Below are 22,928 nucleotides of genomic sequence, written 5' to 3' on the forward strand. Positions count from 1 at the left end.
GGGTTTCTCTGTATAGCCCTGGCTGTCCTGGAACTCACTTTGTAGACCAGGCTGGCCTCGAACTCAGAAATCCGCCTGCCTCTGCCTCCTGAGAGTGCCGACTGACCAGAAAGAATCTTATAGCCCTCCGTTTCTGTTTTCTTACCTTCTGTGGGTTTTCAGGCACCACTCTGGGCCCTAGGAACTTCTGGTTAATGACTCTGAATGCCAGCCCCTTGCAAAAGCACCACTGTTCAGCAGGGGTCTGGATTACTCACAAGAAAGATGGGGGTTACACAGGATCAGTTTGAATGCTACCCTCCTATGAATCAAACTTGTAATGAGGCCACACAGCTGCTCCCCATTCTGTCTGTCTCTAGAGGAAAAGGCACTGCCCAGGAATTCATACTCTTAACGTGTGGGTGCATTGTTTTCTGGTCTAAAGGAAAGTCTGAAGCAAAAACTGGTCAAAGTGCTGGAGGAAAACCTTGTTCTGTCAGAAAAAATTCAGCAGTTGGAGGGAACCGCTGCCACCTCGATTGTGAGTGGGCACCCATCACACACACACGGTAAGTTAGGAAAGCCAGGAGCGAAACTACCCCAAATAACTGTTGGCAAATGACCCGTTTAATGAGCTTCATCAGCCACAGCATGCCTTTGGTCTCTTTTAACCATTATTTGTCTCTGCGACTCAATGGGAATTAGGACCTTACTTCAGAGATTTATTTTATTTCTTGTGGTGCTTGGAATCCAACCCAGGCTAGGTCCCCAGAAAATTGTAATGTGCGCATCTTTGAATTACCACATAAAGCTTTGTGTCCGTGTCAGACTTACATGAATGGCAGTTTTAGGATGACACTGCCTTTTGTCACCAAAGCAGGAGAAAATGTCTAAGGAAATAGAGCTCCATGGCCCAGCAGTGAATGTCACCCCATGTCTGAGTTCTTTCTTCCAGATAATCTCCATGTGAGAGACATTCAACTCAAAAATGTAAATTATACCATGATTTTAAAAGATAATGTACATTCAAAATATTGTCTTATATTTTATATAAGTATAAATATATATACATACATATATATATATATATATATATATATATAGTCTTATATATCTTAAGTTTGACTCTAAGGAAACTATAAAACACTCGTGTAACACCAGAAAGTTACCGTATATACTTGTGTAGTCATTTTCCCCTCTGTACCCCAGCCAACCACACAGCTATTTCTACATCCTCACTTAATGCCACTAATTAAATGGCACCGGTGACTCCCACAGGGTTGCATGAGTCGGCCTCATTTGTCTGTCAAATTCTATACTGTTGTATCTAGTATTTAATAACCATAAAGCTGTCTTTGCTCCGACTGTTCCAAGGGAAGAACTAAGGTGGAGAACAGTGGGGATGAACAGTTTTCTGATACCACCTCCCTTCCCTGGGGGTAGAGCTACAGCTCCCAAGACTCATGCTGTTGGCGCACACTTCAGACCGTCTTCCTAGAAGGGCATAGACGTTTCTCACACTGCTAAATCATCCACAGAAATGTGGTTTTGATTACGCAATCACTATTTGAGCTCCCATTTCACTCCATCTTTCCAAATGCTACTTTTTTCTTCTTCTTAGATTTATTTATTTGTTTATATGCATACACTGTAGCTGTCTTCAGACACACCAGAATAGAGCATTGGATCCCATTACAGATGTGTGTGAGCCACCATGTGGTTGCTGGGCCTTGAACTCAAGATCCTCTGGAAGAGCAGCCAGTGCTCTTAACCACTGAGCCATCTCTCCAGCCCCCAAATGCTACTTTTGTCTGTTTGTTTTGTTTTATTTGCTTTCTTTTTGGTTTGGTTTGAAACAGGATTTCTCTGTGTATCCCTGGCTCTCCTGGAACTCGCTCTGTGTACCAGGCTGGTTGAACACTCAAGAGATTCACCTGTCTCTGCCTCCCAAATGCTGGGATTAAATGTGTAGGCTGCCCGCCATGCTCAGCTGAAAATGCTACCATTTCTTTTTAGGTTTGCCATTGTGATGAATGAAAAACAATACCCACTTAAGCATTGGTTTCCACTATTTCATTATTATCATAGGTTAGCTTATACTTTAAAGTCTATCCTCAACTTCAAACCTCTAGCCCAGCTTTCATAAGTAAATACAGCACTCACACAGCTGTGAGAAACTTGCCTTGGAGCACTGACCCTCCACTGTTAAACTCAGCACCACCTGGTGATAGCCACAAACCCCAGATAAAGAGGGAACACCAATCTTCCCCTACCTGTTTTTGAGAAACAATCCTTTCATTCAGTCATAAGGCTTGCTTCTGCATGGCGGCTTACTGGGGGGGTTACTGCAGCTATAGCATTCCTGGTCTTCACCTTCCAGACCTTGTCATTCAAAACGGGATCCATGGTAACATCACCTGGGAGCTTGTTAGACAAGGGAGTATTGGTCCTCTCCACCACCTACTGAATCAGAATCTATTTTTAACAAGATCCCAGGTGATTGGTAAGCACGTTAGCATTTTCAGAGCATAATTCTAGAAAACTGGCTCTTCTAAAACCAGGGTTCCTGTGTTCTCACCCCCCTCAGGGCTGCAGGCCGGTGGCAGAGTGTGAGGCAGGCGTAATGGTCTTCGCTATCAGTGAGCTAGTGCAGTCTGATAATTTTATAGATTGACACCATAGTAGATGTTTTTCACAAACTAGGAAAAGAAGGGCACCCGGTTCCAAAACAAAATGGAGAATGCAGGAGATTGTTTGTTTACTGGGTAGAGAGAGAGGCAGGTGTGCCCCCTGGGTCCTCATGGGGGTACTGTAGGCTGTGGCCATCAGCTGCAGTGAAACTGGAAACTTGATGCACCTATGTGCAACTGTATCTGGCCAATTGTAAGTCAGATATCTGTTGCCAAACACCATATTCTTGTCAAATATCCCCGGTCTCCAAGGGAGGGAATGGTGGCATGTGGGGGTACGTATGAGGGAGCACAGTCGGGATGTTCCTGAGAACATGAGCGCCACTCAAACATGAACTTGGAGTCCTGCTCATTCCTCGGCTGTTGTACCTTTTGTAGATGAGCTTCTTCGAAAAAACCAACAGCTGACCATACAGGTGGCTTGCCTGACCCAGGAGCTGACTCAGCTGAAAAGACTGGAGGAGACAGTTGCTCTTCTCCAGGAGAGTCAGAGGTAGGAGCAGGCCTGGCCGGCCGGCTGGCTAACTGACTTCGGAGTCTGTGTTCACTCCTCTTTATCTCCTCTGCTTTTCTTGGAAGCTAGACTCCACACCTGTGTAAATTAGTGCAGTCTGTATGTAAATCTCCTGTACTTGGCCAGTTAGCCAGGGATCAAAGGACTGCTTCAGTACTGCTCTGATACACCAGGGACAAACCCTTGCTGGCGTTGCTGGCGTCGGTGGGTTGCACCTACTCAATAATTACTTTCTCCCTCGATGACTGTAATAGGACTCTAGGGTCACCCGATTGTTTTGGTCATTACCAACCCCTCAGATCAGTCCTCTGGCTCCCCAGGAAAGTGTTTGCTGTTGGGCCCCAAAGACTCACCGAGAGCACTCAGTAGGGAGTAATGGGGGAAAGAATCTAAAGTACACTCTAACGTCAGCCTCTTGACAGAGAAAGCACCCTCAAGCTGCAGACCGGAGACACCTGGGGGCGGGGGAGACGCGGGAGGTGGCTGAAGGCAGCCGGCATTCATGGAAAGCTCTTGAAGAGTTGATCTGCCCCCCCCCCCACCTCTGCTAGGACTCTCTCACTGATGTTCACAAAAAGCAAAACCCTCACCTGGAAACCCAGATCTCACCGTTGATTTTCAGTAGAGTAGCATTAAAGCCAGAGGGTCAGATCCAGGCCCTTTCTGGGTGACTTAAACAAAAACCAAAAAACCAAAGCCCCACAGCTTTTCAGCTGGTCATGGTGGCATCTTGCTTATAATCCTGGAACTTTCGGTAGTAGGAGGGTCAGCACTTCAAGGACAGCCTCAGCTACATAGTGAGTTTAAGGCTAGCCTGTACCACCTGAGATTCTAAAAACAAACAAACAAACAAAAGTCAAGCAACAACAAAAGTCTTTTACAATCTCAAGCTTTACAGGGTAGAGAGAATAAAGTCATGGCTCTCAAACCTAGGTCTGCACGGGAATTACAGGAAAGATTTGTTGACTGCAGATGCTCAGTCCCAGGACAGAGTTCTGATTGGCCCTGTAGGCTGGGAACGTGAGAATCTGCATTTCTGGTGTTTCCAGGCTGTGCTGTGCCTACTGCTCTGGAGCCCACACTGTGCACACATTAGAGTATCTCCCAAGAGCTGGACACTCAAAACACTGAACATCACAAATGAACTTGAAACAGCTCTGTTTCCCTAAGCCACTCAGCTCATTTGTTTTATTTTCACTTTGACGCTTAGGGAAATTTTTTTGGTTTATCTTGTTTGTACAGTTTTATAAAACATACCATCATCTCAAAGCCAAGTCCATAAATAAGGTAAATCCAGAAGTGTCTACTATTTCCCCTTACTGGCCTTCTGTAGTGGATGCCAGCCGCGCTGTTATCTGCTCATCTTTTATGCATAAAAAGGAGCACAGGTGTTACTTATTTAAATCTTTTGTTGTTGTTGTTACTTTTCAAAAATGTTTTATGTGCCTGGGTACTTGGCCTGCACGCATGCCTGATACCCATGGAATCCAGAAGAGGGTTCCAGGATCCCACAGTTACTGGTGATTGTGAGCCACCATGTGGGTGCTGGGAATTGAACTGGGAGCTTCTGAGGGTCAAGGCTCTGCAAGTCACCTCCTGGGTCTGCTTTAACCTGTTTGTTTGTTTGTTTGTTTGATGAGGGAGGGGGAATTGAACGTGCTAGTCCCAAGGACCAGCCTTGGGTTGTCAAGCACGCCAGCAAGCACCTTTTACCCACCGAGCCATCTCCTTGGATCAACACTTTTATCTTGAAAAGCAGTTCACAATGGACTGTGAGCTACTTCTCAGTCCTTTTTATAAATGCCTAGTACTCGTTGTATGATTATACATTTAAAAAAAAATAGTTCCCTGTTAATATCAGTTTAGATGAACCGTATTTATTTGGCTTCCAAAAACAGTACAGTATGAGCTGGGATGTGTGTGTACCCGGCAAGTGTGAGGTTCATGTTTCAATTCCTAACACCAAACTCCCCAAAGCAAAATAGTGCTGTAATTAATAATATTTATATACATTTTTTTAGAGACAGGATCTCTCTACATAGCTCTGGCTATCCTGGAACTCTCTATGTAGACCAGGCTAGCCTTAAGTTCCAGAGCGCCACCTGCCTCTGCCTCCTGAGTGCTGGGATTAAAGGCAAGCGCCACTACACCTGGCTGTGTACATCATATTTTGTGCTGGTGTGTGGGGATGGCTTTTGGTGTTGTATGGTAATTCCGAGTTCAAGAATGCAGTAGAGACTTGTACCATTAGTCTGGCACAGAGACAGGCTATTAAAGGAGGCGGTGATTAGGGAGTGGGAGTTGACAGCCTGATCAGATGCCAGTGTCCCTGAGCTTCTCCCTCCCTCCCTCAACAAGAAAGGGCTTTGGAAAGAATGGAAGAACCATTCCATAAAATGTGAGCTCCGTCACTGCTTCAGTCAGTGTGGAGCGCAGTCCATGAGGGAACCATGGTCTGCTTTTAAGATAACCCACTGGTAAGTTGGACAGTTCTGTTGAAAGGAGCTCCTGCACTGAGTTTGTCTTTAGTAGCCATTTCAGACCTGAATGGCCTGTGCTTTGCTTTTGTGATTTCATGACTGCCTTTCCCCCCTGGGCCTCAGGTCCCTGGTGGTAACTAATGAGTATCTGCTGCAGCAGCTGCATAAAGAGCAGAAAGGTTATTCCGGGAAATCGCTCCTGCCTCCCGAGAAGAGTCATCCTTTGGGGAGATCGTCGCCCTTTGGGAAAAGCACGCTGTCTTCCTCCTCACCAATGGTACACGACACGGGTCAGTACCTAATACAGAGTGTCTCAGAAGCTGACCCAGAGCCTAGTTTGTGGAGCTAGCACCGCAGCCCGCCCCACCAGCTCCCTCACCCACGGAGGATGCTCAGGGCTGCAGTCCCTGTGGTGGGTACTGGTGTTTACCCCCAAAGATTAAGAAAAACGTATTATGATTACTTTGTATTGTCCCTCTCTTATTTTTTCCACTTATTTCCTCCCATTTGGCCATTCTTCCCCTCTGCCCACACAAATTGTTGGCACTTGGGCCTAGGCACCATTTCACACAGAAACATTTGATTGAAAATGTCAGAAAGGAAAAGTTAGTGGACACATTTCCGTGTCATTCGAGACTGTGCGGAAAGTTACAGAACAACATCTGTCACTGTCTTCTGTGTTAGAGGAATTTCCAGAGACTCTGAAGGGTTTGAAGTCTCCTCCTGCCATAGTGCAAGTGTATACACTCTGGAGGAGCCCCTGGCCTGCTGAGACTCGGTTCTCAGAGGTTGGTCTAATGGGAGCTTGAAGTAGAGCATGTGGGTGGATGGTGGAGTCCATGTGGAGGCTCTAGTGAAGTCTCATGAATTAGGATGCTAAGGAAAAGATGCAGAGCCTCTTAGACTAGGATGCAGAGTCCAGTGATCCCTGAAGGATCATGGGTCAGGGATACGAAACAGTGGGATGTGGTACCACATGGGAATGTGATAGGACATCAGTCTTTGCCCAGAGAATGCAAGGTCAGGAAAATGTCCCCAGAGGACAGTCAAATGAGACCTGAGACTAAGCAGGTTACCAGGCAAAGCATAGGGCTAAGGGCAAGAACAAGAGGAGAGCTGCAGCTTTGCTGTGTCATCAAGGGAGTGGCACCGCTCCAGGGCTGGGGGCTGGGAGGGCAGAGGACCTTGGCTGCATGGCTCCATGCAGACTTTCCACTAAGGGGTAGAAGGGTAGAGGCCTGCATTTAAAAGGCTTCCTCTACAAGGAGACTGACTGGCCGGCTGGAACAGGACAGGCTAAGCACAGAGAAGCTGAACAGCAGAATCGGCAGGCACACACCCATGCGAGGCGCAGCTTGTGACATGCCTGGGTTCAGTGTCATTTCCCACATGAGGACTGTACATTCTTTGGTCCTGATAGATCAGGTATCCCAAACCTCAGTGGGTCTGCTTCAATATCAGCACTCTCCAGAGCTGCCAGTGTGGCCAGAAAACAAAACTGTTGTCACTTTGATGCCACTTTACCTATGTCACCATGTCAGGAAGAGAGGCAAGGAGCTAACTAACTCACATGCCATGCAGGGAAGGAGTCCTGTGCCACATTGTGGGTTGTGAAGCCCCCATGTTTCTGAATTATAAATAAACCCACAGACACACACCTGGGTTTATCTGGCTTTTCAAGAGGAGACATAAGCTTTTGTCTGCATGTTCTACAAAAGCCAGCTTCTCTGTCTCCCTCTCCCATTAAGAAGTCTCCATAGAGCCTAAGCCTTGCCTAAAAAGGGAGATGACTGAGTTGTCACTTTAGAAACAACTCAGGGCACAAACCACCCTGCTGTGTGAGCCACCACGGGCAAACACGGTGTTTCTTTGTACTGCCTCTTCCTGCCTCTCGTCTGAGCATCTTACAGTGGTAACCCAGCATCTGCACAGAGCTCCTCTAAAGAGAGGTGAAGAGCCTGGCATGCTAAAGCTACCTCCATGGCCATCTCCCTTTGTCACAGGAAATGGCTGATTCAGGCTGGCCGTTCTTGGGCTGCTGGGCACTCCTGGGGGAAGTAAGTTCTCTCAGATTCTGATTTTTCCTGATGTGTCATGTAGTCCCAGGGACAGGAGGTAGCTAGTATAATAGCAAGGGGAAGACCATCGTTGTCACCACGCAGGGCTAGCTAGACCCAACTTGGAGGGCAGAGGAAAACCTCTGGAGCAGAGGAAAACTAGTGGAGAGGCTGGCACTCTAAGCCTGCCCTACAGTGGACTGTCTGGTGCAAGGTTGGTGTGCAACCAGTTCTCAGGGAGGTTTCTCCCAAAACAGAAGTCTCTGTAGAGAGGTAGTTAACGGGGTGTCCTTATCAGCAGAGCCTTACTAGAGAAGGCACTCGTGGATTTTAACCTCGGAAGTCTCCCTGGCCCTAAGTGGACACTGAGCTGCTTCTGGCTCTATGTGCCTTTTCAAAGAACATGAGGGAGCTTTCTCCTACTACGTGGAGTTTAGGGTCAGGCAATACCCTCCTCCCCGTTTCTCCAAGTCATCCCACCAGTCACAGGGATAACAGGCTGCTGTCCCCCTCCTCATTAGCTGTCTCCCTCCCCACACCCCTGCAACTCTAGCTGAGAGTAAGGCCCACACAGGTAAACCCACTCGCTGTGACAATCAATCAGTAAGTAGATAATTTCCATGAAGCTTGGGATTCAAACGGATTTCCCAGGCTCCATGGAGGGACTGCTTCTTTACTACTGGGGAGGGCAAAGCTGGAACTCTTCCCAGGTAGCTTGAGAGGGACATCCCAGTGAAGAGCCAGCCTCTGGCATCTGGGAGACAGGTGCTAGCCTGGGGCCCTCTGCTTTCCACCTGACCTTTCTTCATCCCTGTCTGTCTCACACCACTTGTCTGAGTGTCTCCTCCCCACGTGGTTGGGCTTAAGCCCAGTGTGAACAGAGCGTCCCAGGACAGCCTGTGGGAATGGGGCACACAGAAAAGAAGTTACTGTGACCCTGAGCCTGTGAAACCCAGAAGCTGCCCTCTGATAGACAGGCCCTAAGTCCACCAGCCTCCTTGCTACCACAGCAAGGACGTGAAGGGCGTGCTTGGGAACAGCTCTAGCCAGACAAGGGCAACTCCAAGGAGTGATGATCTGGTAGGGAACAGAATGGCCACACCTTCCCCATCAGAATGGTGAACAGATGGGAGGGAGTCAGCCAGAAGTCCCTCACTGTGGGACATCAGGCTCATCACTGGCCATTAGGTCCCATGTGTGTGTTTTGTTTTTTGTTTTTGAGAAACAGTGTTGGGGCTTGCTGTTCCAGAACAGGGCTGGCATGAAGATAAGAGGTCTATAGTTCAGGGCTCATCTGTTGAAATCTCTTTCTTCCCTAGGTCTCAGCTTCCTCGGCCATAGAGTAAGGGCATCAATTGTTTATTCTCTAGTTCTTTCTATCCCAGAATAGTCTGAGATTCTGGGCTACAGCCCAAAATGCCTTACCCGAGTAGCCCCCTGTTGGCAGCCACAGTGCTGAAGCCTGGCCCTGAGCCTCTGCCAAGGCTTGGTCCAGGCCAATTCTGATGTTTCATCCTGTGCAAATGTTGAGAGCAGATTGAGGCCTTATTGATTGGATAACAGGCTGTGATGTCATCACCCTAGGGTCAGGGTCCAGTAAAAAGCTCTGCATCTCCCTAAGGCTGTCTTGGGCTGGCTGGCTCTGCTCTGCACTAATGGGAAGGACTCGCTAATGGAAGGAGATAGCATCTATCCTTGGCTACCAATGGGAAGGAAGAGCCTAGCAGGGTGTGTATGCAGGAGGGGATAATAGGGGGTGCTACAGTGTGAGTGACCCCATCACCGTAGACTCAGTCAGTCCATCCTGGTACAAAAGGTATCTTTATTGAGGTCTGGGTAAGAATTAGGCACTTGGCCAGAGCAGCAGCTTAAATATGAGGCAAGCAGGCAAGAGTCAGCCATGCCTGGGACCAGGCTGGGGCGGTGAGGATATAGGCACTGATTCCCAGACAGACAACAGGGAGACAGGAAGAAGGGACACAGCAGTCTGGGTCAGAGGCCTGATGGGATGGCCCTGGGACTGGGCAGGAAGCTCTTGGTGGCAGATCCAGCAGGGAGGGAGCCAAGCTTTCTTGCTCCATGTGACCCTGGACCCCAGGCCTGGGCTTCCAGTGGGACAGCCTTCCTGGGGGCTTTGGCAGGGTGTCACTTCTTCACCTTGGCGTCATAGGTGCCTGCGTTCTTGTACGCACTCACGTAGCCACTGTCATCCAGGATGTCCTGCCGTCCAGCGATGCCCTTTCCCTTGCCGCTCTCATCAAAGCGTTCTTTGTGGGAGCCGGTATACTTACTGGTGTCCGTCAGCCGGTCCACAGCACCACCCGTTTTAGCTTTCTGTTTGGATAGAATTCCCACAGAGTCCTGTGAGAGGGAACTTGGCCCATCCCACCCACCCCCACTCCTGCTGAGATCCACCCCCTACCCCACCCACCCCCACCCATCTCAGTGGCAGGGCACTTACGGTGACGCCAATGTTGGCCGGTTCCTTGCCCGCTATCAGCTGGCAGATGGCATCAAAGGCCTCCTCTTTGGACTTCCCCTTGAACCGCTTGGTTGCCAGCTCTTCCAGGGCCTTCTTGAACTCCTCATAGTTGATTACTCTAGCAGATTTCGCCCTGCCAGACACCGTGTACACCGTAAGGATCCCCCCTTTTTGACATCCTCCCTGATTCCAGCTCCCTAACCACCCCGCACGCCCCCCACTTTCTGGAAGCACGAGAAACGGGGGCTGCCTGGTGCTCACTTGACTTTGGAGAAGACGATGTCGACGTCAGTACCCGTTACGGCCTTTCCGTCGGCCACCTTACAGTCCTTGCACAGCTTGGCCCAGTTCTTGCCGTTCATCTCTTGCCCGCTGGCCTTGGGGTCGCCATGGATGGCAAACTTCCGGAAGCTCTCCTCCAGCCCAGCTATGTCCGTGCTCGCTGCCATGCCACCCTGCGAGGATCCGCCACAGTCACCTCCCGGCCAAGTTATTCCCACCTCCTCTAGACCCAGAATGCCCCTACTGCCTTCTCAAGACCTGTGAGGTGCTGGACAGGGGTGGCGCACGCCCTTAATCCCAGCACTCAGGAGGCAGAGGCAGGCGACTTTCTGAGTTTGAGGCCAGCCTGGTCTACAGAATGAGTTCCAGGACAGCCAGGGCTACACAGAGAAACCCTGTCTCAAAACAAAACAAAACAAAACAAAACCCTGTGAGGTGTGAGTTGGCAGCACATTAGTCCCTCAGTCAGGACTGGGATGCCTAGGGGTTAGCACCTTGTGTCTGTCTATGCCCGGAGCTGAGGATGAGCTATGGGCAGAAAGGTGCTGTCGCTCGGTGCCAGCCCTGGATGTCAAGAGGGCTCAGAAGATGAAGTCATGATGCCCACACGGCCCTGGGAACAGAAGGGCACTGTCCTGAAAGACTGTGATGATAGCAGCTAGGGCCATGGCTTTGTCTGTCCCTGGCACAAAGCCTGGTTGGGTGGAAGTGGGGGATGGTGGCAGAAAAGCCTCCCTGAAAACTCCTGTCAATCTGGGTCAATGCCAGACAAGGGTGGTGTATGGGCAGGTATGTAGTGAGGGCAGTGTCTCTGTAAAGGTCATGGAGACCTAGGGAGGCCCAGCCTCAGCCTGACAATGGAGCAAGAGCAAGGGCAGTGGTGCCTGCCCTAGGCAGGGGCGCAGCTGGCCCAGCCCTGGCCTTGTTACTATTTGCTGTTAAACAAAAACAGGAGGGGAGCAGGAACTTGGGTCTGGCCTGGCCACAGTTTGTGGAGCCTGGAGACAGTTGCTAAGGGAGGGTGGTGCTGCTTGGAGACAGTTGCTAAGGGTAGGATGGTGTCAGGGCGGCTTCAGGGAGAAGCTCCCAGTGCTGCTGGGCTGGGCTGGGCTGGGCTGGGGATCAGGGGCCCACGGGTGGGGCATACCAGCACTCCCTAAGCCTAGGGCACAACCGTGGCTTCCTGGCCCCTTGCCACTGATTGAAGCTGTAGCTTCCAGTCTGTGGAGCTTAAGAGTGGGAAACGAAGAAACCTGGGTAGAGACTTGGACAGTAGCCCCTAAATTCTTCCATGGGGCCATGATCTTGGTGCCTCAATCCTTCACTGAGGCACAATCCCATTGTCTACACTTCAGCCCTCCACTAAGGTCTTCTTTTCACTGAGCGTGACCACGCCAGTCCACGTTCCCATAGCTCAGATGCACTGAGCCCTGGCCCTCCACACCCTCTGCCTTGTACCCACTAACCATACCCACAGCCTTGCACTGAGGCTTCCTCCACCCACACCCAAAGCCTTGAATTTGACCCTTTTTCCTTTTCCATCCCCACACAGACATTAAGACCCCTGCAATGAAACCCCTCCCCAGCATGCCCACAGCCCTGCAGTCAAGTGCATGTCCTACTACAGACCCCTGACCACACCCTCCTCAGGGCTCCATTGCAGATCTCTAACCACACCCTCGGCCCCACCCTGAAAGTCCCTCTCCAAATCAAACCCTGCGCACACTTGCATCCATTTTGCATCCTTTTAACTCACATCCTGAAGACCCCAACCACAGTCACTAGCCGGACTCTGCACCCTTACAAAGGCCCCCTGGCCATACCCTTGGAGCATTCCCGTTCATCCATATAGCTACAGCTTCTGACACAGCCCTGCCTTGAAATCTCTCAGTCTATCAGTAACACCTCCATACTTCCATGCAAAGCATTGAGCACCCACCACACACACACACAGTTCCCTGACCACACCCTCAGCATCCCCTCTTTACTCATATGCTAAAGCTAGTGACACAGACCTGACCTAAAGCCCCTCAGAGTCTAAGCAGCACTGGCATCGCCAGGCATCATGTTAAGACATACCACCATCACCACACCCACTGCAGCCTCCTGACCACACCCTTGTTCTCAGCCACCATCTTTACCTTGCCTCTTAGGGAGAAAAAAAAAAAGTGTCCAATGACCACAACCTGCCCCCTGAACAACTTCCTCTTCTTCCATTACTAGTTGGTCCACACTGAAAGGCCTTTTCTGCTGACCACACCTACTCATCCATAAATTGCAATTTTTAAGACTCAGAAACCCAGAGATCGCACTCTGCAGGGACCTCCGTGGGACTGTAAATGGGGTCCGCCACGCCCTTTGCCCCGGGGACCCAAAGCCCTGTACTTGAACACCAAAGGTAAACGTGTCCAGGGGAGTTTGGGGTGCTACATGATGCTTTTCTCAAGGAAATGGGAGGATCCTGAGCTACTGCTCACTCCTGTCTATGGGTAGATGAATTTGGGGGCTGTTGAGGTGGAGCAGAATCACAGCAGCTGCTCTGGGGTCCTCAGACCCTGGGCACAGTGTTCACGCCTCTGAACTGAATCCGCTCGTCAGCTCCTGCTGGGACAGCTGCAGTCATCAATCAGCCTGGCAAGAAGGTGGGGGCAGGAGTGTGTGTGTGTGTGTGTGTGTGTAACCCTTGGGGCCAGGGCCGGGGTGTTCAGCTGATAGACTCAGCTCAGTACCATCTGAGGTTGGTTCAGGCTGCTCCCACCCACCCCTCCTTTTGGGGGATACGAATTAGGGTGGTCGATGTTCAGTCTCCTACCGGCTTCTACGGCTTGGCTGCTCCTGAGCGTGCCTTCGGACAGGACCCAGGAACTGATGCTGGAGACCAGGAGGCTCCACAGCTCCGCTCCCTGCCGGCTCCCGGGCGGGACTGCAGCCCGGGCGGCTCCGTAGTATTATCCCCTGTTTCTCGGTCACCATAGAGACAGTGAGTCCCACCCCCTAGGCTGTCTCGGCGGGAGAGTGACCAAGGTCACGCTAGCTCCTCCCACCAGACCCCGCCCTATGTGCTCTGTGGGCGCTGGGCCCGCAGAATTGCAGCGACAGCCTTATCCTGCTCCTCCCCTTCGACCGCGGTCCTCAAGCGGTCAGAGCTGCCCTCTGCAGTCCTGGATGTCCTAAGATAGGAACTCCCACGGCCAATGGGAAAACAGCCCCCCAAAGTTCCAGTGGGGTCCCCAACCCTCACGAGACTGCTGAAAGAATCAACCTGAGACTGTCTAGGAGCTGAACTGAAGAAGGGGATCCCGCCCCTCATTGACAAAGATCTACAGCTGGCTCCAAGACCACAGCTGCCGCTAACCCTGTGGCATTCACTCATTCCTAGGTTCTCAGCAGGCCACATTCTGAAGCACTAAAAGACTGAGACAATCAGTGGATCACGCGTTCTTACCCACCCCATCCCCCAAATGCTGGGTACTTTGGTGGCTGCCTCCTCCCATTCTCTTCTCCCCGCCTCACAGCTTCTTGTTCCAATGCGCCTCCCTAACCTGCTTCCTCTTCAGTCTCCAACTGCAAATACTAAAAAACTAAATAAAAATACTAAATAAATATTTATTAATTTATTAACCTTGCTGGGTGGGTGTGGTGGCACAAGCCTGCAATCTGAGGATTCGGGAGACTGAAGCAGTAGGTTCAAATGTTCGAGGCTACCCTGGGAAATGGGAGGAGGGACAGAGGAGAGTGGTAGTGCTTGAACAAGACCCCATGTTTTTGATTCCCAACACTTAAAAGAAAAACCCTGTCCAGAGACCTTTCCTAACCCGCTCCCCTTTCTCTGCCCCAAGCTAGCAATGGTGGTCCTGCTTCTGTGAGACCCATGAATTTTTCCACTATGAAAATAAGCATTAAGTCCGCAAAAGCATTAAAAAAAAAAAAAGTTTATTGGGGCATCAGGGCTGGTGGAGCGGATATTGCTGAGTCTTGGGTAAGGAAGGCCGATCCTGTCGACCTTGAGGTCCCTAAAGTGCACTCGTTACGTTACGGCGAATGTGGGGTGTTGCATAGAGTCTGGTCAGCCGATCCTACAAGGCCCTCCTGCCTCTAGTCCTTAGCCTTAGTGGGCTAAGGCAGGCCGTCGCCGCCTCCAGGTGTTCCGGGCTCGCCACTGCTCGGGCTCACAAAAACAGCAGGCGAACGTGCCTGTAGAGCCAGCCCAGACTCTCGGCCCCTGGCTCCTGGGGCGCCCAGTGCCGCACTGCCCAGGCGCGTCTGGGCCACTGGAATCTCTTCCATGGACTCAGCTGATGCCGAGTAGTAGGCGCCTGCAGAGTCCCCAGCATGCACTGGGCTGGCACTGGTGGAATCAGATGAAGAGCTGGAGTGGCGGCTAGGAGTCCCAGTCTCTGCGCACAGAGGGGAACTTAGGTTGAGATAAGGGCTGTAGCTAGGGCTTTAAAACCTTTCCCTCCCGCGAACTAATCCAATAGGATCCAAGCAGAGAGCGGCGCTCACCCCGTAACCTGGGCAGTGGGAGCTCTCGGTCCAAGACCCCAGACCTGGGCAATCTATACACACGCCGCTTCCTCTTTTTCTGTAAAGACAAAGGGAAGTGTGGGCTGCTTCTCCAGACCCCACTTTGCCGAAAGCAGCAGAGGTGTCATCAGAGTGCAGGTCTCTTTTCCATCTCCCTCTTCTGGGGCAGAGGTCCAAACCCAGCCCCTCCTACCTGGGGTTGGATCCGTGGAGGCAGAGCCAGTGTGTCTGAGGAGGAGGGTAGTGGTGGTTCCACTTGGCCTTGGGTGGCAAGAAACTGGGAAGGACTGAGGTAAAAGCCAGAGAGCAAACTCTAGATGCTGCCCCGGAGTCCCTCCTGCTAGAGGTTCCCTTCCTAGCAGGACAGAGACTAATCCATCCAAGATTGTGCTGAGCTGGACCCAGACCCATGTTTTGACCCTGGCCTACCCTTTCTCCCACCTCCGATGGGAACAGCCAGGTGACACTTACTTGGCATTTAATGCTGCTGTCCTAGCCTGGCCAGAGGGCTCTGGACGCACATGGCTGAAGGTCCTCATGTAGAACTCCATCTCCTTGGGAGAGAGGGGTCAGGAAGGCTAGGAGACTATGTGTAGATCCAGAGGATCTTCAGCCCTGAGCACACCTTGTTACTGCCCTCTCTGATAGCTGAGTGGTCTCATGTCCCAGAGGTTAGGGGTGTCTTCCTGGTTCTCAGATGTGCTGGGAGAGCCCTTCTACAAAACAAGGCTTCAAACATGCATTTCTAAGTCCTACCTCATCACAAGGACTTGCTTTATCTAGTCAAGCTGCAGCTATTCTACCAGCGGAAAGCTGCAGGCCCTTATGTCCAGTATGCCTAGACTATAGCTTAACCAAGAGGTTCACAGGGACAAGACAATCAAGTTGCCCTCACCTACCCCTGACTCCTCTTAGGGCTCCAGCCACTGAACTAACTTGTTCAGGGGCCAGGAAACCACAAAACTATTCCCAGGCCAGCGTGTGCGCTCCAGGCTGTGTGTCTGCAGCACACATACTGCGTGCACCTCAGTGTACCAGCCATAGTTTTTGGCTGCTGGGAAGGAGAATGTGAGTACAGTCATTGTTATGTGTATTCCCCAAAAGGAAAGGGTACAGGTGACGGAACAGTGCTGCAGCCCAGAACCGTGAAGGAGTGATGACAGCAGAACGAACCCCAAGCAAAAGGGCTGGGAGTGGCTAGGCTGGCACTGCATGCCAGATGCCCCCAGCTTTGCTAGAGAGAACTGCAGGTGAAGAAATAAAAGACCGGGGAAAAGCCACCTCGGGAAAGGGAGTGGGGCAGAGGGCAAAGGGCGGAGCCAGTGAGCTGGAGGGAGCACCCAGACAGCTGTCGCCTGCTAGGCAGTCGTTTCCATGGTGACAGAGGCGTCCTGACTAAGGCAGAGACGACACTGTAACAGAAAGCCGTCTCTAAAACAAGCCTATGTTTTGGGGGCAACGGCTCTAGAGAGGGGCCCCTCCCAAATTCCTGCTGGGTGGGGGTTGGGAGGCTGCCTGCCCGGTCCCTGAGAGTTTTAGGGACTAGGACAAGGCTCAGCCAACCACTGGCTGACTGCACAGGTGCAAATACTGAGGTCCCCGATGAAACCCAGGCTCAAATTCTGCCCAGGATGACCCTTTGGGGTTGGCTATGGGAATAGCTGCCCAAGCAGAACAGCACAGGGATCAGTGGCAAGTCCCAGTCCTGGGCCCTACGGTCACTTTCCTCATGTCTCCCCTCCTTTAGTAGGAACGCAGCAAAGACAGGCTACCTCGGATCCCTTCAACTCCAGGATAGGCTAGAAGCCAAGCCCTAAGCTGCTAAAAGAAAGTGAAGCTATCACAGGAAGGTGCCTGCTTAGACTTCCTCCTCTCCTCAGAGCTGAGCCTTGCCCTTCCTTAGAAACCTTCAAACATTGCCACATTACTGAGTGGTGTTTTGGAGGCTCTTAGCCTTAACTCTCTCTTCTGTAAAAGGGAGCAAGCACCTGGCTCCTACAGGATAGGCTTGCCCTGTCATTAGCTGTAGACAAACAGAACAGAATGAAATGTCTCTGCTGCAGTCACAGTTGGGCCCACAGCCTAGGCAGAGCAGAGAGCCTAGGAGCCTGGGATTCGGGCATCCCAGAGCAAGCCTTGCCTACTTACCCTACTCTAGGATGGCTACCACTATCTGCAAACACTTAGTGCCCAGCACAGGGCAGGGATGGGATGGGGAGACCAGGGTTTTCTCCCAGTTGGTAGCACTCTTCAGCTTGGCCCACAGGCAGGGTCCAAGCCCTAGGGACGAGCAAAAGAGGCAGGGTCCTTTTCCAAACCGCCCACCAGCCTGTGTTTGTATCCAGTTGCCATGAGGATTTGGGATCCAGGGCTCAGCCTTCCCAGCGAAGCCTGCCCGGGGCCCCCTGCCTTTACAGTCCCTAGGGGCTTTGAAGACTGGACCACCTCCATCCCCAGCTGCTGACCTCAGGAAGCCAGGGGGGCGTGGGAATGGGGACAGGCTGGTCTGCAGCTGGGCTGAGCAGGCCAAAGCCTAGGTTGCAGGGTTCCTAGTTCTCTATGCACAGAGACCTTAACTCTCCTCAGACCAGGCTGCCTTTTAACCTTGCTGGACATCAATATGCTTATCTCTAACAGGGATGGTAACAGTTGTCCCTGTTCTAAAACTAAAGTAGAATAAGATGTAAGGAGCAGAGGTTACAGATGAAGAGAGTTGATAGTTATTCTAACACAGCCAGTTGTCAACTGAGGGCTGGCTTCCTCTACCACATGCCAGTGCCGGCACAGGAAGGTACACAGGACTACAGAAACACGGAGCTCCTTTTGGCTATGTTAGTGCTGGTGTGCCCAGCTTAGGCAGGGTCCTACGTCTCCAGGACTCCACTGTAGCTGCTGCTCTAGGCTTGCTTCCCATGCATGGTCTCCTCCATGGCTCTTGCTGCACAGCCTCACTCCCCACCACACACATGTACACCCAAGCCCACCTCTCAAGGCCTCTATACCTGAATGGACCGCACCTTGCGGGGACATGACTCCAGCTCCTTGTGGGTCTCCTTTGCTTCCTGAGCTGGACGGTGCTGCACGATGTATTCATAGGTGGTGAGCTTGTGCCACACTGGTGGGTATGGGAAGACATGGGTCAGCAGTGGAGAGGTAACCCCGGAACGCAAAAGCTAGGGCAGCCGGCACTAGGTTCAAATCCCTATCACACATGTACCAAGTAGGGCAAAACCAGGCCAACCACAAACAGCCAGCACTGTACGGTTTAGGACTTCAAGGTTCTACAGCCCGAAAAGGTGGAGACCCTATCCCCTTCGAGGCAAACCTGGAGGAGGCACTTACTTAGATAAATGTGGAAGCAGAGCAGGTGGCCAAGCAGGGCTGTAGAAAGCAGGCCCAGAAGGATGAGCAGGGCAGCCAGGGCCAGGATGGCAGGAGCCTGGGTCTCCACAGGGGCAGCAGGCAAGAACACAAACCACACATCCGTGTGGTTCTTCAAGACTGCAGGGCACAGGCAGACTGTGCTTAGCCAGGGGTCAGGGGCGCACTGACTAAAACAAGTCTGTGTCTAGAACCGACACCGACCTTCAAAGTGTTGGTTGGTACGAAGCCGCATGGGGTTGACAAAGAACTCCACGAAGACATAAGTGGCCACCAGCACCAGGAGCAGAACACCCAATAAAGCAGACGCCACACTGTGTAGAAAGAGCCTGGCCCAACCACGGGCAGCTGTCAGTCCTCAGGAACACCAGCTTAATAAGAAGCCGGCTCCTGACCCCAACAACTCATTGGCCACAGGCTTAGAGCGGGAAGACTCTGAAAGCATCCACTTCTCAGGCTCCCCATCTTAGCCGGGACCAATAGGATGGCGGACTCTGAACCCACCCTCTGCCAACCCAAGTATCACCTTCTGGGCGGGCGCGCATCCCCACCCACAACTGTATAGTGTATCACAAAGCAGTCCTCAATAGACCAGGCAAGCCCAGGCCCCAGCTGGTTCTCACCGATAGTTCCTCTCGCCCACGCAGTTGTTGAGCCACTTGCAATGGTGATCGAAGCCGCATACGCACTTATTGCAGGCGCTGCAGTGTTTGGATCGCGCACTCCTGCGGAAGTTTGGGGGGAAGGCGCCTGATGGTCAGCCAGCCCATCCAGCATAGCGACCTGAGTCAAGCCTGGTTCCTGATTACCCACAGGCACCTCTGCCCTTCCTCGGACCGCAGCAATGAGGAGCGCACGCGCCCTCTGGTGGAAACAGGAGGTGGGACCCCTGGAGAAGGTGCTGAGGGTCATGGTAGAGGGAAGAAGGGTGTCTTTTAAGGTCCTACTCTTGAACTACATACCTACGTAAAGGTCACATGAGAAGGGAAGGAGGCATCCTTTCCAAGCAAGGACATGTGTGCCAGACCACACACAAGATGCAGGTGTGGGACCCGAGGCAAAGTGCATAGCTACCCGACTGGTACTTTAATTGCACTTCTAACAGCTCCGTTTTGGGGTCACTTTCCTTGCCATCCTACGGGAATTTTTCTGGCATTCAATCAGAAGCCATGTGTGGGCTAACTGTAAAGGAGCCAAAAGGAGATGTATTCACTGTCATCCAGGGGCATTAACGAAACTCATAGGCAAGGAACTGGTGAGAGAGGGGCCATGTCAGGATACCGGTGGGGTTTGGGTCATCTCGGAAGACCCAAACGAGCATGGGAGAACAGTGCCTCCTTCCATCACTCATGGAGAGCAACTGGCAGAGCCACTCAGCTCATGTGCTGGCTGCTGCTTAGGGAATGGCAGCAGGCATTCTGGTTCCTGTAGACAGACCCCTTCTTCAGATTCCAAGTGTGGAGCTGGCCTCAGGCTGCACTCTATCCCTCAACCCACACATGAGTCTGGGAGACGACAAAGCTCCAGTAATGTAGGGAGGAGTCCCAGAGAGTTACTGTAATTTGCCAAAGAAGAACGGGTGTTCTGCATTCTGTCTCCTCTCCTCACTAGCAGGAGGGCTTGGAGCCGCTGGCCTCTCTGCCTCAGACTGCTCACAGATAACTGAGTGAATGTGCTGGGACCAGACAGCTAGTGTGCCCTTGACTTTGCTGCTCAGTAGCTTTGTGACTTCAGGACACCGTCCAGCTTTCTGAGCAGTAGGCTCTGACTCTTTTGTTAAAGAATGTAGCACTTAACGCAGAATACTCAAGCTTAACTGCCCTCCTCCCTTATCTGGGTACTTTCAAGAGGCTAAAGTTGTCACTGGCAGAGCTAGTCGTTTAGAAAGGTTTTTGGTGCTGCCAAATGCCTTCTGGTTTCGCTATAGAAAATGCTATGCCTTCTTTTGTTTTGTTTTTCCTAATCACTATCTCAGGTCACTCCACCAAACTTTTTGGTGTTTTTATTTTTTGACCTGTCTTATTATGTAGCCCTGACTAGCCTTAAATTCACTGAAATCCCACGTCCACCTCCCAATGGCTAGGGTCACCATGCCCAGCTCCACCAAGACTCTTTCTGTTTTTGTTTGTGAGACTGGGTCTTATTGTGTAGCTCGGACGGACGTCCTGGAACTCACAGAGATCTGCCTGCCTCTGCTTCCTGAGTGCTGGAGTTGAAGGCGTGGCCCCAGCACACCCACCCTCCACACTCTTCATTAGGGAAAGTACAAGTGCTAAGAGGTCTACGTGTGCAGGGGAGCCTGGCTCACGGCCCACACATTCGCTCACACTCACGCACTCACACGTCCACGTCGCATAGGTTGCAGTGCAGGTCTTCAATGACATGCGCATGCTGGCTGCGGTTGAAGATGGGCAGGGGCCCAGAGTAGCTCTTGTCCCGCACATTGGCATCTGCTGGATCGATGGAGACAGCAGTCAGGTGCACCACAAGGTGGCCAGCAAAGATGGCCCCCATGCACTAGCCCAGCAGGTTAAAGACTCAGTCCATACTCTGCAAACCAGGAGTCCCACCCACTCTCCTGTCCATGCAGGTGTCCTTTACATCTGTGCTATGCTCTCCTGCCCCATAGGAGTTCCCTCACCAAGCTCCTGTATCAGACCCCTGTACCCGCCATCAAAAAGTCACATGATAACGGAGTCCAAAGACCAGATTCTTAACTACTACCACTGAGAAATCTAGCCAAATGGCCTTGGCCTTAACATTTCAGGTCAAGTACAAGCCAGTTTGTGAAGGAGACTAAAAGACATCACCTTCTAAAGTCCAGAGACTGTAGCTGAAATTCTGAGCTTGTTTCTCTTGCTTTCACAGGACACTACTTCTGAGACGGAAGTAGCTGCTCCCTTCCAATAGCTAGGGCCAGATGGAGAGCCACTTGCAGACGGGGTTCATCTACTTGTAGCTTCCCCCACCTCAGGTCCGGGCCCTTGGCCCTCAGCTGGGGCTTACATGTCTGGGCTGACCTTACATGTTTAGCGTTAGCCAGGGCACCGGAGCTAACTGCTGGCACTGAGATGAAGCTTTCCCAGGACTTAGCTAAGCCAGACACAGGAAATGAGTATGCTACCTACTAGCTGCAAAATCTATACACAAACTCACCAACAGGTTCCACCTGCTAGCCAGGCAGACAGCATCCCTCTGTCACTCAGGACCTCGCATGATTCATCCTTTACCCATCTGTACTACATCCTTACTGTCACTCAGTAGCCAGATTCCTCTACCTGTCAGAATGAGCCAGGCTCTTCCAGAAGGTGCTATTCAGAGCTCAAAGAGCCAAATGGAAGCTCAGCCCTGAGCTCTCTGTCCTTACAGCCAATGCTATCGGTCAGCTCTTCACCTCTTGCCTAGGTTACTTGAGAACCTCACACTCTTCTCCACAGTGTACCCTGTATGGGTTCCAGAAGTGAGCTTTCAAAAGCCTACATTTAAGCTCTTCCCTGCATCAAGGCCTATAGTGGCTCCAAGTGGCTCTCTAGCTGAAGTTCATGCATCAGCCAGGGGCCAAAGCTAGCCTTCCTCTGGCTTCTCCCAACTCTAGACACTTGGTGTGGGCAAACATTGAGCTGCCTGCCTTCCCAGCTTCCCTCACAGGCTCACTCAGCTGAGGGCACAGGTCTTTCCTCTGTGCCAGACACGTTGGCCCTGAGCTCTAAGAACCCTGCTGCATGATAGAAAGCACAGATATTAACCAAACAACAGGTCAGTTAGAGGAGAGGATATGTATTTGTATCTGATGACTTTATCTAGTCCAACAGAATCTGGAAGACTTCTCTGAAGAAGTGTCATCTCAGCTGAGATATGGAAAAAAATGTATAACAGGGCCTTGGAAGGCAAGGCAGAGGGCAAGGACTGGGGCTAAGCGCTATAGGAACAGGAGAGGTGTTAATCAGAGGAGTGGCCAAAATATTGTCCCAGCTCATGACTATCAGATAATAATGACGGTCCATGCTTCCAAAATCTGAGCTCTCAAGGGGAACAATAACAACATAATTCTAGGCTTCCATGTGAGCTCTCCCAATGTTAAATGTTAAAGAAATAAAAGATCTCAAAACATGTAGAGGACCTGTGCAGTTTGGGTATTAATGATTCCATAATTTCCCAAGCAGATTGGCCCATTCATCTGTCACTTCTTGACCTCTGATCGGCTGGGTGGTGAGCAAGGGCTTCTAGAAAGACATCGCTGTTGTCAAAACGGGAAAATAAAAGGAAGCTGAATAGACAGGAAGACTGCACATGGAGAACACCATGCAGACCTAACGAGACCTTCAGCCTCGTTTCTTTTTTTTTTTTTAAATCTTTTTTTTTAAAGATTTATTTATTTATTATATGTAAGTACACTGTAGCTGTCTTCAGACACTCCAGAAGAGGGCGCCAGACCTCGTTATGGATGGTTGTTAGCCACCATGTGGTTGCTGGGATTTGAACTCTGGACCTTTGGAAGAGCAGTCGGGTGCTCTTACCCACTGAGCCATCTCACCA

The 22,928-nt window shown here is 51.3% G+C and overlaps 3 protein-coding genes across 10 annotated transcripts in view; 1 reads left to right on the forward strand and 2 right to left on the reverse strand.

Moving 5' to 3' along the window:
* The window catches only part of Lrrc36 (leucine rich repeat containing 36), a 47,350-nt gene extending 41,221 nt beyond the window's left edge, over window positions 1-6,129 (forward strand). Inside the window, exons 12-14 of one of the 3 annotated variants that reach the window (XM_021170130.1) lie at window positions 425-548; window positions 3,048-3,162; window positions 5,787-6,129. In XM_021170130.1, the coding sequence (XP_021025789.1) occupies window positions 425-548; window positions 3,048-3,162; window positions 5,787-6,012 (465 nt within the window). In that variant the 3' untranslated portion in view covers window positions 6,013-6,129. The remainder of the gene's footprint in view (window positions 1-424; window positions 549-3,047; window positions 3,163-5,786) is intronic. The other 2 variants (XM_029480791.1, XM_021170131.2) reach the window with 2 other exon arrangements.
* A 3,393-nt stretch (window positions 6,130-9,522) lies between these two features.
* On the reverse strand, window positions 9,523-13,490 carry Tppp3 (tubulin polymerization promoting protein family member 3). Its single transcript, XM_021170627.2, has 4 exons — window positions 13,297-13,490; window positions 10,464-10,657; window positions 10,182-10,335; window positions 9,523-10,054 (listed from the first exon to the last, which is right to left on the reverse strand). The coding sequence occupies exons 2-4, from the start codon at window positions 10,649-10,651 to the stop codon at window positions 9,866-9,868; spliced, it is 531 nt and encodes a 176-aa protein (XP_021026286.1). The 5' UTR covers window positions 10,652-10,657; window positions 13,297-13,490; the 3' UTR covers window positions 9,523-9,865.
* Window positions 13,491-14,395: 905 nt separating this feature from the next.
* The window catches only part of Zdhhc1 (zinc finger DHHC-type containing 1), a 28,229-nt gene continuing 19,696 nt past the window's right edge, over window positions 14,396-22,928 (reverse strand). For 3 of the 6 annotated variants that reach the window (XM_029480852.1, XM_021170060.2, XM_021170059.2), the window contains 9 exons: window positions 20,734-20,909; window positions 19,016-19,117; window positions 18,597-18,721; window positions 18,354-18,512; window positions 18,014-18,126; window positions 15,483-15,565; window positions 15,205-15,298; window positions 14,991-15,069; window positions 14,396-14,881 (listed from right to left, as the gene is read on the reverse strand). In XM_029480852.1, the coding sequence (XP_029336712.1) occupies window positions 14,601-14,881; window positions 14,991-15,069; window positions 15,205-15,298; window positions 15,483-15,565; window positions 18,014-18,126; window positions 18,354-18,512; window positions 18,597-18,721; window positions 19,016-19,117; window positions 20,734-20,909 (1,212 nt within the window). In that variant the 3' untranslated portion in view covers window positions 14,396-14,600. The remainder of the gene's footprint in view (window positions 14,882-14,990; window positions 15,070-15,204; window positions 15,299-15,482; window positions 15,566-18,013; window positions 18,127-18,353; window positions 18,513-18,596; window positions 18,722-19,015; window positions 19,118-20,733; window positions 20,910-22,928) is intronic. The other 3 variants (XM_029480853.1, XM_029480854.1, XM_021170061.2) reach the window with 2 other exon arrangements.

Source organism: Mus caroli, chromosome 8 (genome assembly GCF_900094665.2).
Source record: "Mus caroli chromosome 8, CAROLI_EIJ_v1.1, whole genome shotgun sequence".
Classification (NCBI taxonomy): Eukaryota; Metazoa; Chordata; class Mammalia; order Rodentia; family Muridae; genus Mus; species Mus caroli.